This window comes from Stegostoma tigrinum, chromosome 26, assembly GCF_030684315.1.
Source record: "Stegostoma tigrinum isolate sSteTig4 chromosome 26, sSteTig4.hap1, whole genome shotgun sequence".
NCBI classification, from domain to species: domain Eukaryota; kingdom Metazoa; phylum Chordata; class Chondrichthyes; order Orectolobiformes; family Stegostomatidae; genus Stegostoma; species Stegostoma tigrinum.
The window spans coordinates 15,630,472-15,644,839 of record NC_081379.1 but is presented as its reverse complement, the minus strand read 5'-3'; the positions used below and the strand labels follow the sequence as shown (position 1 = coordinate 15,644,839).

Sequence of the window (14,368 nt, the reverse complement as noted above, 5' to 3'; positions counted from 1 at the left end):
AGGGTGTAGGTGGGGAGGTAGGGAGGGGATAGGTCAGTCCAGGGAAGACGGACAGGTCAAGGAGGTGGGATGAGGTTAGTAGGTAGCTGGGGGTGCGGCTGGGGGTGGGAGGAAGGGATGGGTGAGAGGAAGAACCGGTTAGGGAGGCAGAGACAGGTTGGACTGGTTTTGGGATGCAGTGGGTGGGGGGGAAGAGCTGGGCTGGTTGTGTGGTGCAGTGGGGGGAGGGGATGAACTGGGCTGGTTTAGGGATGCAGTGGGGGAAGGGGAGATTTTGAAACTGGTGAAGTCCACATTGATACCATATGGCTGCAGGGTTCCCAGGCGGAATATGAGTTGCTGTTCCTGCAACCTTCGGGTGGCATCATTGTGGCAGTGCAGGAGGCCCATGATGGACATGTCATCAAGAGAATGGGAGGGGGAGTGGAAATGGTTTGCGACTGGGAGGTGCAGTTGTTTGTTGCGAACTGAGCGGAGGTGTTCTGCAAAGCGGTCCCCAAGCCTCCGCTTGGTTTCCCCAATGTAGAGAAAGCCGCACCGGGTACAGTGGATGCAGTATACCACATTGGCAGATGTGCAGGTGAACCTCTGCTTAATGTGGAATGTCATCTTGGGGCCTGGGATGGGGGTGAGGGAGGAGGTGTGGGGACAAGTGTAGCATTTCCTGCGGTTGCAGGGGAAGGTGCCGGGTGTGGTGGGGTTGGAGGGCAGTGTGGAGCGAACAAGGGAGTCACGGAGAGAGTGGTCTCTCCGGAAAGCAGACAGGGGTGGGGATGGAAAAATGTCTTGGGTGGTGGGGTCGGATTGTAAATGGCGGAAGTGTCGGAGGATAATGCGTTGTATCCGGAGGTTGGTAGGGTGGTGTGTGAGAACGAGGGGGATCCTCTTGGGGCGGTTGTGGCGGGGGCGGGGTGTGAGGAATGTGTCGCGGGAAATGCGGGAGACGCGGTCAAGGGCGTTCTCAATCACCGTGGGGGGGAAGTTGCGGTCCTTAAAGAACTTGGACATCTGGGATGTGCGGGAGTGGAATGTCTTATCGTGGGAGCAGATGCGGCGGAGGCGGAGGAATTGGGAATAGGGGATGGAGTTTTTGCAGGAGGGTGGGTGGGAGGAGGTGTATTCTAGGTAGCTGTGGGAGTCGGTGGGCTTGAAATGGACATCAGTTACAAGCTGGTTGCCTGAGATGGAGACTGAGAGGTCCAGGAAGGTGAGGGATGTGCTGGAGATGGCCCAGGTGAACTGAAGGTTGGGGTGGAAGGTGTTGGTGAAGTGGATGAACTGTTCGAGCTCCTCTGGGGAGCAAGAGGCGGCGCCGATACAGTCATCAATGTACCGGAGGAAGAGGTGGGGTTTGGGGCCTGTGTAGGTGCGGAAGATGGACTGTTCCACGTAACCTACAAAGAGGCAGGCATAGCTGGGGCCCATGCGGGTGCCCATGGCCACCCCCTTAGTCTGTAGGAAGTGGGAGGAGTCAAAAGAGAAGTTGTTGAGTGTGAGGACGAGTTCCGCTAGGCGGATGAGAGTGTCGGTGGAGGGGGCCTGGTCGGGCCTGCGGGACAGGAAGAAGCGGAGGGCCTTGAGGCCATCTCCATGCGGAATGCAGGTGTACAGGGACTGGACGTCCATGGTGAATATGAGGTGTTGGGGGCCAGGGAATTGGAAGTCCTGGAGGAGGTGGAGGGCGTGGGTGGTGTCACGGACATAGGTGGGGAGTTCCTGGACCAAAGGGGAGAAAATGGAGTCCAGATAGGTGGAGATGAGTTCGGTGGGGCAGGAGCAGGCTGAGACGATGGGTCGACCAGGGCAGGCAGGTTTGTGGATTTTGGGAAGGAGATAGAAACGGGCTGTGCGGGGTTGGGGAACAATGAGGTTGGAGGCTGTGGGTGGGAGGTCCCCTGAGGTGATGAGGTCATGAATGGTGTTGGAGATGATGGTTTGGTGCTCGGGTGTGGGGTCATGATCGAGGAGGCGGTAGGAGGTGGTGTCGGAGAGTTGGCGTCTGGCCTCGGCGATGTAGAGGTCAGTACGCCATACTACCACTGCGCCACCCTTGTCTGCGGGTTTGATGGTGAGGTTGGGGTTGGAGCGGAGGGAGCGGAGGGCTGCCCGTTCTACATCGCCGAGGCCAGACGCCAACTCTCCGACACCACCTCCTACCGCCTCCTCGATCATGACCCCACACCCGAGCACCAAACCATCATCTCCAACACCATTCATGACCTCATCACCTCAGGGGACCTCCCACCCACAGCCTCCAACCTCATTGTTCCCCAACCCCGCACAGCCTGTTTCTATCTCCTTCCCAAAATCCACAAACCTGCCTGCCCTGGTCGACCCATCGTCTCAGCCTGCTCCTGCCCCACCGAACTCATCTCCACCTATCTGGACTCCATTTTCTCCCCTTTGGTCCAGGAACTCCCCACCTATGTCCGTGACACCACCCACGCCCTCCACCTCCTCCAGGACTTCCAATTCCCTGGCCCCCAACACCTCATATTCACCATGGACGTCCAGTCCCTGTACACCTGCATTCCGCATGGAGATGGCCTCAAGGCCCTCCGCTTCTTCCTGTCCCGCAGGCCCGACCAGGCCCCCTCCACCGACACTCTCATCCGCCTAGCGGAACTCGTCCTCACACTCAACAACTTCTCTTTTGACTCCTCCCACTTCCTACAGACTAAGGGGGTGGCCATGGGCACCCGCATGGGCCCCAGCTATGCCTGCCTCTTTGTAGGTTACGTGGAACAGTCCATCTTCCGCACCTACACAGGCCCCAAACCCCACCTCTTCCTCCGGTACATTGATGACTGTATCGGCGCCGCCTCTTGCTCCCCAGAGGAGCTCGAACAGTTCATCCACTTCACCAACACCTTCCACCCCAACCTTCAGTTCACCTGGGCCATCTCCAGCACATCCCTCACCTTCCTGGACCTCTCAGTCTCCATCTCAGGCAACCAGCTTGTAACTGATGTCCATTTCAAGCCCACCGACTCCCACAGCTACCTAGAATACACCTCCTCCCACCCACCCTCCTGCAAAAACTCCATCCCCTATTCCCAATTCCTCCGCCTCCGCCGCATCTGCTCCCACGATAAGACATTCCACTCCCGCACATCCCAGATGTCCAAGTTCTTTAAGGACCGCAACTTCCCCCCCACGGTGATTGAGAACGCCCTTGACCGCGTCTCCCGCATTTCCCGCGACACATTCCTCACACCCCGCCCCCGCCACAACCGCCCCAAGAGGATCCCCCTCGTTCTCACACACCACCCTACCAACCTCCGGATACAACGCATTATCCTCCGACACTTCCGCCATTTACAATCCGACCCCACCACCCAAGACATTTTTCCATCCCCACCCCTGTCTGCTTTCCGGAGAGACCACTCTCTCCGTGACTCCCTTGTTCGCTCCACACTGCCCTCCAACCCCACCACACCCGGCACCTTCCCCTGCAACCGCAGGAAATGCTACACTTGTCCCCACACCTCCTCCCTCACCCCCATCCCAGGCCCCAAGATGACATTCCACATTAAGCAGAGGTTCACCTGCACATCTGCCAATGTGGTATACTGCATCCACTGTACCCGGTGCGGCTTTCTCTACATTGGGGAAACCAAGCGGAGGCTTGGGGACCGCTTTGCAGAACACCTCCGCTCAGTTCGCAACAAACAACTGCACCTCCCAGTCGCAAACCATTTCCACTCCCCCTCCCATTCTCTTGATGACATGTCCATCATGGGCCTCCTGCACTGCCACAATGATGCCACCCGAAGGTTGCAGGAACAGCAACTCATATTCCGCCTGGGAACCCTGCAGCCATATGGTATCAATGTGGACTTCACCAGTTTCAAAATCTCCCCTTCCCCCACTGCATCCCTAAACCAGCCCAGTTCATCCCCTCCCCCCACTGCACCACACAACCAGCCCAGCTCTTCCCCCCCACCCACTGCATCCCAAAACCAGTCCAACCTGTCTCTGCCTCCCTAACCGGTTCTTCCTCTCACCCATCCCTTCCTCCCACCCCCAGCCGCACCCCCAGCTACCTACTAACCTCATCCCACCTCCTTGACCTGTCCGTCTTCCCTGGACTGACCTATCCCCTCCCTACCTCCCCACCTACACCCTCTCCACCTATCTTCTTTGCTCTCCATCTTCGGTCCGCCTCCCCCTCTCTCCCTATTTATTCCAGTTCCCTCCCCCCATCCCCCTCTCTGATGAAGGGTCTAGGCCCGAAACGTCAGCTTTTGTGCTCCTGAGATGCTGCTTGGCCTGCTGTGTTCATCCAGCCTCACATTTTATTACCTATGAGTTCTGACCTTGCCCCACGGGGATATCCTTACATTGTCAGGGGTATCAGATAGTCATTTGGTACAGTAAATTACAGACATTTTATAGAAAGCGTGTGTGATTTCAGATAAATGTTTAAGTACCTGTGAAATGAATTGATGAAGTGCTTGCAGAATTGAGCTTCTATGGTATTCAGAGAAACAAAATTTCTCCGGAGTTCGACTTCAGTTCAGAAGAATCTGATTTTAGTTAAAAACAGTTTGATATCAGCAGAAATGTGAAATCTTACCAAACCAACAAAAAGGGCTCAAAATGACTCCAAGTTTCTCTTAAAATTCAGCGAAAAGGAATCCAACTCCTTAACTGAAAAGTATTTAATCTGTTTCAGCAGTCCCAGCGGGAAAGAGCCAATTACGTAAGCATTATATTTGGTGATAACTTTTCATTGGGAATGTGTATCTGCACAAGATTTTCTTTAATGAAATGGTTTGATTTTTTGTTTTGCTATTGATGCAAAGATGTTTTAGCTCTGTTTTTCCCTTTATGTAATAAACTGGTAGCCTCATGTTAATATTTTCAGTGACTAACCACCATGCAATCAAGTTCAGAAATTAAACTTAAGATCCATTAATTTGTGTTCACCCAGCGATCCACCTTCAGTGGTATTTTCATGAGCTGGCATCATAACAGTGTTCAGAATAGAAGAAAATAACTAAAACATTAATCAGGAGACAGAAATTAACATACAAGAGGAAGCTAGCCAGAAATGTCAGTGGATAGCAAGAGTTTCTATATACATCTAAAGAGAAAATAGTAAATAAAATGATTGTTGGTCACCTCAAGGGTGAAAATGGGGAATTAATTGTAGATAATGAGGAAATGGCAGTTGAAATTGAAAAATATTGCTGCGTCTTCACAGTAGAGGATACAGAAATCTCAGTCATGATTGTAAAACACAGGGTGGAAGACAGTGATGACGTTGATAAAACTGAAATCCCTAGAGATGCTGTACTGAGCAAACTGATGGGGCTGTGAACTGACAAGTCTCTAGGCCCTGATAGACTTCATCCTGGGGTTTAAAAAGAGGTGGCTGAAAGGATAATGAATGAGTTGGTGATAATTTTCCAAAATTGACTAGATTCTATAAAGGCTCCATTGGACTGGAAAGTAGCAACTATAATTCTTCTATTCAAGATGGAAGGGAGGAAGATTAAAGAAGACTTTCTTTAGATATATAAGGTCGAAAGAATGATAGAAGTGGACATTGGACCGCTGGAAAATGACGCTGGAGAGATGGTAGTGGGGAGCAAGAAATGGCTGAGGTCCTGAATAATTGCTTCATGACAGTCTTCACAGTGGAAGACATGAGTAATATCCCAAAAATTCAAGAGAGTCAGAGGGAAGACCTGAGAATGGTGGCCATCACCAAGGAGAAGATGCTAGAAAAACTGAACGACCTGAAGATGGATAAATGACCTGGACCAGATAGACTACACCCCTGAGTCTAAAGGAGATAGCTGAAGAGATAAGTGGAGGCATCAGTGGTGATCTTTCAGGAATTGCTAGAGTCACAGAGGGTTCCAGATGACTGAAAAATTGTTAACATAACACCCCTGTTTAAGAAGAGAGTAAGGCAAAAGATGGAAAATTACAGGCTAATTAGCCCAATCTCAGGTGATTTTGGAGTCCATTATAGAACATAGAACATAGAAAAGTACAGCACAGTACAGGCCCTTCGGCCCACGACGTCGTGCCGTGGATTATTCCTAATCCAAAAATAAAATAACCTAACCTGCATTTCCCTCAATTCACTGCTGTCCATGTGCATGTCCAGCAGTCGCTTAAATGTCACTAATAACTCTGCTTCCATGACTGCCACTGGCAAAATATTCCATGCACTCATAACTCTCTGGGTGAAGAACCTCCCTCTGACATCTCCTCTATACCTTCCTCCTAACACCTTAAAACTATGACCCCTCGTGGCAGTCAATCCTGCCCTGGGGAAAAGTCTCTGCCTATTGACTCTATCCATGCCACTCATTACCTTGTACACCTTGATCAGGTCACCTCTCTTCCTCCTTCTCTCCAGAGAAAAAAGCCTGAGCTCAGTCAACCTCTCCTCATAAGACAAGCCCTCCAGTCCAGGCAGCATCCTGGTAAACCTCCTTTGCACCCTCTCCAAAGCCTCCACATCTTTCCTATAATAGGGCAACCAGAACTGGACACAATATTCCAAGTGTGGTCTCACCAGGGTTTTGTAGAGCTGCAGCATAACCTCGCGGCTCTTAAACTCTATCCTCCTGTTAATGAAAGCCAAAACACCATATGCTTTCTTAACAACCTTATCCACTTGGGTGGCAACTTTGAGGGAGCTATGCACTTGAACACCAAGATCCCGCTGTTCCTCCACACTGCCGAGAATCCTGCCTTTAATCCTATATTCAGCATTTAAGTTCGACCTTCCAGAATGCATCACTTCGCATTTATCCAGGTTGAACTCCATCTGCCATTTCTCAGCCCAGCTCTGCATTCTGTCAATGTCTCGCTGAAGCCTGCAATAGCCCTCAATACTATCAACGGCACCTCCAACCTTTGTGTCATCAGCAAACATACTAACCCACCCCTCAGCCTTCTCATCCAAGTCATTTATAAAAACTACAAAGAGCAGAGGCCCAAGAACAGAGCCCTGCGGGACACTGCTCAGCACTGACCTCCAGGCAGAATACTTACCATCTACAACCACTCTCTGCCTCCTGTCAGCCAAGCAATTCTGAATTCGGACAGCCAAATCACCCTGTATCCCAAACCTCCTGACTTTATGAATGAGCCTGCCGTGGCGAACCTTAGCAAATGCTTTTCTGAAGTCCATGTACACCACATCCACTGCTCGACCCTCGTCAGCCTGTCTCGTGACCTCCTCAAAGAACTCAATAAGATTTGTGAGGTATGACCTGCCCCTCACAAAGCCATGTTGACTCCCTTTAATCACGCTATGCTTTTCCAAGTAGTCATAAATCCTATCCCTCAGAATTCTTTCCAAAACCTTGCTGACCACAGATGTAAAACTGACTGGTCTGTAATTTCCAGAGATTTCCCTATTCTATTTCTTGAAAAGAGGATCAACATTTGCCTCCCTCCAATCTTCCGGTACGACTCCTGTGGAGAGTGAGGATGCAAAGATCTTCGCCAGCGGCTTAGCAACCTCCTTTCTCGCTTCCTGGAGCAACCTAGGATAAATCTGGTCTGGCCCTGGGGACTTATCAATCCTAATGTTTGCCAAAATTTCCACCACATCAACTTCCTCAATCTCGATCTGTTCAAGCCTGTTTCCCCGCTCGTCAAAGTTCTCATTCACAACAAGGTCCCTTTCCTTAGTGAAAACCGAAGCAAAAAACTCATTTAGGGCTTCCCCTATCTGCTCAGACTCCACGCACAAGTTCCCTTCGCTATCCTTGATTGGCCCTATCTTCTCCCTGATCATTCTCTTATTCCTCACGTATGAGTAAAATGCCTTTGGGTTCTCCCTAATCCTTCCTGCCAAGCCTTTTTCGTGCCCCCTTCTGGCCCTCCTCAGTCCACTTTTGAGCTCCTTCTGAGCAAGCCTGTAATCCTCCAAAGCTGTGTTAGACCCTTGCTTCCTCCACCTTATGAACACTGCCTTTTTCTTTTTGACGAGAAGCACCTCTGTTCCCGTCATCCAAGGCTCCTTAATCTTACCCCTACTTACCCCTTATTGTGAAGGATGAGATTCCTGAATACCTGGAAGTGTGTGGTAAATGGGGCAAAGCCAGCATGGTTTCATCAAGGGGAGATCATGAATCTGCTAGAATTATTTGAAAAAGTAACGAGCAGATTAGAACAAGGGGAGCCAATGGATGTTATCTACCTGGACTTCCAGAAGGCCTCTGACAAGGTGCTACACTGGAGGCTGCTGAGTAAGATAAAGCCCATGGTGTTAGAAGCAAAGTACTTGCATGGATAGAAGATTGGCTGACTGGAAGAAAGCAGAGAACAGGGATAAAAGGGCCTTTCTCAGGATGGCAGTCAGTGACAAGTGGTGTTCCGCAACGGCCAGTGTTGGGACCACAACTTTTCACTTTATACATTAATAGTCTAGATAAAGGAGCTGAGCCATTCTGGCTAAGTTTTCAGACAATACAAAGGTAGGTGGAGGGACAGGTAATAGTGAGGAGGCAAGGAAGCTGTGGAAGGATTTGGACAGGTTAGGAGAGTGGGCAAAGAAATAGCAGACGTAGTACAAGATGGGAAAGTGTGAGGTCATGCACTTTGGTAAGAAGAATAAAAGCATGGACTATTTTCTAAATGGGGGGAAAATTCAGAAGTCTGAAGTGCAAAGAGACTTTGGAGTTCTAGCCCAGGATTCTCTCAAAGTAAACTTGCAGGTTGAGGCCATAGTGAGAAAGGCAAATGCAATGTTAGCATTTATTTTGAGAGGATTTGAATATAAAAGCAGTGATATACTTCTGAGGCTGTATATAACTCTGGTCAGGCCACATTTGGAGTACTGTGTGCAGTTTTAGGCCCCATATCTCAGGGAGGATGTACTGGCCCAGGAGCTGGTCCTAGGAATGAAAAGCTTAACATATGAGGAACATTTGACGAGTCTAGTCTATATTCGATGGAGTTTAGAAGGATGACGGGGGATCTTAATTGAAACTTACAGAATACTGAATAGCCTGGACAGAGTGGATGTTGGAAAGATGTTTCCATTAGTATAAGACTCCAAGAGCTGAGGGCACAGCCTTAGAGTAAAGGGATGACCTTTGAGAATGGAGATGAGGAGAAATTTCTTCAGCCAGAGAGTGGTGAATCTAGGGAACTCACTGTCACAGAAGGCTGCGGAGGCCAGGTCATTGAGAATATTAAAGACAGAGATAGATAGGTTCCTGATTGTCAAGGGGAGCAAGGGTTACGGAGAGAAGCAGAAGAATGGGGTTGAGGAACTTATCAGCCATGAATGAATGGCAGAGCATACTCAATGGGCTGAATGACCTAATTTCTGCTCCTATGTCTTATGGCCACTTTTACAAAGGGGAAAGGAGCATTTTGCCCCTCTGAGAATTGTGTAACTTTGAAACTGTGCTGCACAAGGTGGTGGAGGTGCAGTCAGTAAATAGTATTAAGGGGGATAAGAATAGAGTTTTGTTAGGTAAGGGAATCAATGTTATCAGGAGTAGATGAGAATGTGGACTTTGAAACACAAGCAGAACAACCATGACTTTGAAAAATGGCAGAGCAGGCTGAAGGTCAGCATTAGTTACTTTGTGCTCCTAATTTGGAGGAGCTTTAGAATTTTTACCCAGCAACAGTGAAGGACGTCAGGAAGATTTATAGCTTGGGGAACAACTCCCAGGTAGTGCTCATTCCATCAAAATTCAGTCTTTGACATTCAAGGTATCCACGGTTGCAGATTTGCAAGGTGCTATTGGAGCAGCCTAGGGGAGTTGCCGCAGTGCATCTTATTGACAATGCAGACTGCTGCCAATGTACATCAGTGGTGGAAGCAATAAATATTGAAGTTCGTGGTTGGAGTACAAACAAGTTGGCTATTTTGTTCCGGATAGTGCCAATCGCCTTAAGTGATGAAACTGATTATTTCAGATGAGTGCAGAGCACACACGTTCCTGACTTGTGCATTTTCAACAGGATTGGAAAGATAGGAGGTGAATTACTCATAGCTTCCGATGTGTTCTTGTAGCTACTGTATGAATGTAGCTGGTCCAATTCAGTTTCTGGTCAATGATAACGGCTAGAATGTTAATAGTGTGTGGTTCAGAAATGGTAATGCCAATGCATGTCATGAGAGAACGTTGAATTCTGCTTAGTTGGTGATGGTCCTTGCCTTCACATACAAGGCGTGAGAACAGCTTACTATTTATTAGTCCAAGCTGAAGTGTTTTACAGATCATGCTGATATGGAGTGTCATCACCTTGTCTTTTTTTATGATTTATGATTATACCCAATGAACATTGGTGTTAGTGAGCTGTTACTGGAAAAGCCATCTCAATGATTCAGGTGATCAATACATTACAGTTTGGCATTGAACTATACAGACTAGGAAGAACAAAGTTCTTTTTGCAGAGTTAGTCCTGGGATAGAGACAGTACCAATGGTTACTGCAGGAAAATGCATATTTATGCAGGTCAGGCTCAGTCACTGCAAGGTGACCAGTAGCTGTGAATCACAGGAGGTTCGTAGCTCCTGTACAGATCAACAACTGTACTACCTGAGCTAAAGTGGAATTACTAAACTGTCACCTTAACTTTTCTACTTTCCAGAGGATGGGTCTATATGAGACAATTCCAAAACATCTGGATAAATTTATTTTTGTTGAACTCCGCCCTGACCAGCAGTTCCAGGATCAGGTGGGCGTTGCCATTGACAAGATCTGCACTTTTTTAAAGGAACAATGTTTCTCCGGTTACAGCTCCATTAAAATCATTAAAACGGTGAAGGTGAGTCCCAAAGAACATCCAACGCTTCAGGAATTAATGCTGAAAAGAGCGTCCTCAGGGGAAAATAACTCGGGCACTTTTAGTGAGTTATGAAATCATTGCTCCAATATGGCACTGAGCCAGTCAGTCCAGATCGGTTCTGGGTTGTTGCTTGGTTATACAACCTCGTCTAGAGCAACAGGGCTGTAGCTATTTCTCTCATTTTCCCTTGGTTCAGAATAGGAAGAATCATGTCAGATCAAGCCCATTTTCAATATCCCCTGCTACTAAATGTATCTGTTGATTGCCCTCAGGCAAAACCCCCACTCTTGCACTACCAAGTAAGCTGGTAAGATCTCAAAGTGTGAAGCTGGATGAACACAGCAGGCCAAGCAGCATCTCAGGAGCACAAAAGCTATTGCTTTAGTCCATGCATGAAAACAGACCTTCAGATGAGATTTCTGAGTGGTACAGAACATGAAAAAGAGAAGGAACACAAATTGTGCAAGATGCTGCTGTCAAGCCAACAGTTTTTTGCCGACCACACAAATCTGTCATATGACCTTTGGTGCCAGTGTGATGCCAGACTGTGGGCCATGTGTCCCAACCACTGGCGCCCCCTTTGCAGCAGGCAGCATGACAGTTGACTTCAGCCAGCACTTGTTGGCAAACATCAGAGCAGCAAGTCCAACATTCGATATGATTCTGCTATTGGGTATTATTTATTAAAAAATCTGAACTATGCAGAAATTATGACGGAAACCAATTTAAGATTAGCATAGTGTGAGTGCTCCCAGCTGTGTATATTAAAGCACAGGGCTCTGTTTTATGTCGGCTCACAGAATTCAAACATGCATTGCGCCTTTATCATAATAAGAAAATAGGTATTGGTGATGACTAAGTATTGTTTTGCCCTATTGCAAAACCTGACCAATCAGAGACAACCTGCCTGGCCTGAGAATTAAGATTGACAATTAACTGTCTTGTTGTATATCCATAAGAATGATGGCATAACCAGACACCCTCTTCTCAAGCTGTATAAATTGGTGTCCCTTTTTCAAAAGTCTGTTTCTTGTGTCCTTGTTCTGATCTGTACAGGACAAGAAGCTCTGGCAAACTCCAGATTTCTTCTACTCTTAATATGATGAAATGTATCCTGGTTTCTTTCCTAAGGGGCCTACCTCTTATTTCTACTTTATCCTGGATTAACCAATGGTTATAAAATTTCTGCATCTACCTTACCAAATCGCAATGGCATCTGAAACATCTCAATTGGATTGTCCCTCAACTTTCCTAACTCAAAAAGCAGAACTCTGAATTCAAGGTGCCACTTCCTGTTTCAATACTTGGGATTGAGTCGGGCAAAAAAAAATGGCACTTGTGGGCCTCGGTGACAGTACACAGCTCTGATGAATAAGATTGAATTTCAGGTCGAGCAAGTGACTGGATGATGACTCCATGCTGATTTTTGCAGTAATGTGTTTTCCTAACCATTTTCTAAAAGGTCATGCTGCTATTTAATCTGTCTTCACAGGGTGGCTCCTCTGGGAAAGGGACAGCTTTAAAAAATCGCTCAGATGCAGATTTGGTCGTCTTCATCAGCCGGTTCAAAAATTTCCGCGACCAGGAGCAAAACCGGGGTGAAATCCTGACAATAATTCGGAAGATGCTGAATGAGATCAGGAAAGAAATTGCATTCGAAATCAACATGACAGAGCCCCGAATAATTACCTTACCATCTGGCCACACCTCATCTCCTCGCTCCCTGAATTTCAGTTTTCAATCCACTGAGTTTTCTGATTCTGTAGAGGTTGATGTACTGCCAGCATTCGACGCTTTAGGTATGAGTCATTGAAAGAAAAATGATTGGGTGGACATTAGTTGTATTGAAAGGAAGTTTTGATGTTTATATCCATTCAGCTTATTTTGCTGTTTGCCCACTCCATCCCCTTGCTCACCCTGGCCTGCCCTGCTATGATCTTTATCTCATGGCAACCCCATTGGCCAGCTTGGTGAAACAGCATTCAGTGGATTCACTTACATATTTCCACGTGTAGCCGCTTTATCTCAGAAATGAGATCCATTGTTGGCCCATCACTTTCCCTGGTGTAAAGCTGGGCGGTCAACCAAGGTTGTGGGTAATGACTTGCACCAGGCTGCCGGGAAGTTTGAGGGGATGGGGTCATTCAGGCCTCCCAGAAATATTGAACACCAGCTTCCTTTGAGAGTAAATTCCATCCATCAAAGAAATATATTCTCATTGGAAGCCCTTTCAAGTATAGAAGCGGAGATGACCATCTGGGTCCAGGCCAAGGAGGTAGTCCACATCCCCATGATGGATTGCGCTTCTCTTCGAAAGGCCACTCTACTACCTCCCATTCCATGTACCATATAAGCAGGGTTTACAGTTACACTGCCTTTTATAAGAATTGCCCCAAATGCACACTGGTCTGACTGAAATAACTGAGGATCTTCAGCTTGAGCTTGTTTATGTGGGACCCGCATTTCTCCTTGATTTCAACGTTGTTAGACATATCAGGTAGAATTTCAACAGCGATTGTGCCACTGTCCTGCTACACCATTTCTCAAATTCCAAATGGAAAAATAAAACAAATGTTCTGACTATTTCTCTAATTTTCTTATCAAAGTAATGGTGGGAAACTTGGAAAACTCTTGGGACAAACCGGGCAATGTGCATTTGCAGCATGTTGATTTTATTTCAGTTTTACAGCACTTTGAAGTTTGTTTTTCTATCTGTTCTTCTGTACAAAATGGTCTTCCATCAATTGTTAACAATTTGTCCTGTGTTAAATTGTACAGTACTTGAAAAGCAATCACCCATTTCTTCACTGTCTCTAAGGTCAGCAAACACAAACCCGCCCAAATGCCCAGGTTTATGTGGACCTGATTATGGCCAAAGAATTTGGAGGACAATTCTCAACATGCTTCACTGAACTTCAGAGAAACTTTGTAAAGTGCCGTCCAGTTAAACTGAAGGACCTGATCCGCCTTGTGAAGTACTGGTACATAGAGGTAGGAGCAGGGACTGTTGAAGTTTATTTATGTACTGTGAACAAAAACTTTTAAAGGTTTAATCAAAAGAAATGGTACAATTTTAAAGGGCTACAAGAGCAGAGCGACCTGGGTGCACATGTACATACGTCACAAAGATGGAAGGACAGGATGAAAGCATTGTTTAGAATGCTCACAGAAGAGTGATTGTGTTGAACTTACGTAAGTCTGTGGTTGGGTATCACCTGGAGTATTACATCCATTTCTGGGAACTGCATTATAGGAAACTCTGAAGGTATTGGAGAGAGTGTATAAAATTTGGATGAGAGTGGTTCCAGAGATAAGAAACTTTGGTTATGAAGGTGGATTGAGCAGTTGGGACTGCTTTCCTTCAAAAAGAGAAGGCTGAGAGGAAATTTGGTGGAGGTTTAAAAAATCACGATGAGTTTAGACAGAGCATATAGGGAGTAACCATTCCCACTTGTGAAAGGATTGAGAATCAAGGGACACAGATTTAAACAAATTGGCAAAAGAAGAAAAGGTGATGCAAGGAAAGTCATGTCCACACTGAGATTGCTCGGGATTTGGAATGCATTGGCTAAAAATATGG

The 14,368-nt window shown here is 47.2% G+C and overlaps 1 protein-coding gene across 1 annotated transcript in view; it reads left to right on the top strand.

Annotated features, from left to right (window-relative positions):
- The window catches only part of LOC125464303 (uncharacterized), a 108,644-nt gene that overhangs the window by 82,177 nt on the left and 12,099 nt on the right, over positions 1–14,368 (top strand). The window contains exons 29-31 of the mRNA XM_059655180.1: positions 10,591–10,767; positions 12,281–12,587; positions 13,607–13,779. Of these exons, the coding sequence (XP_059511163.1) occupies positions 10,591–10,767; positions 12,281–12,587; positions 13,607–13,779 (657 nt within the window). The remainder of the gene's footprint in view (positions 1–10,590; positions 10,768–12,280; positions 12,588–13,606; positions 13,780–14,368) is intronic.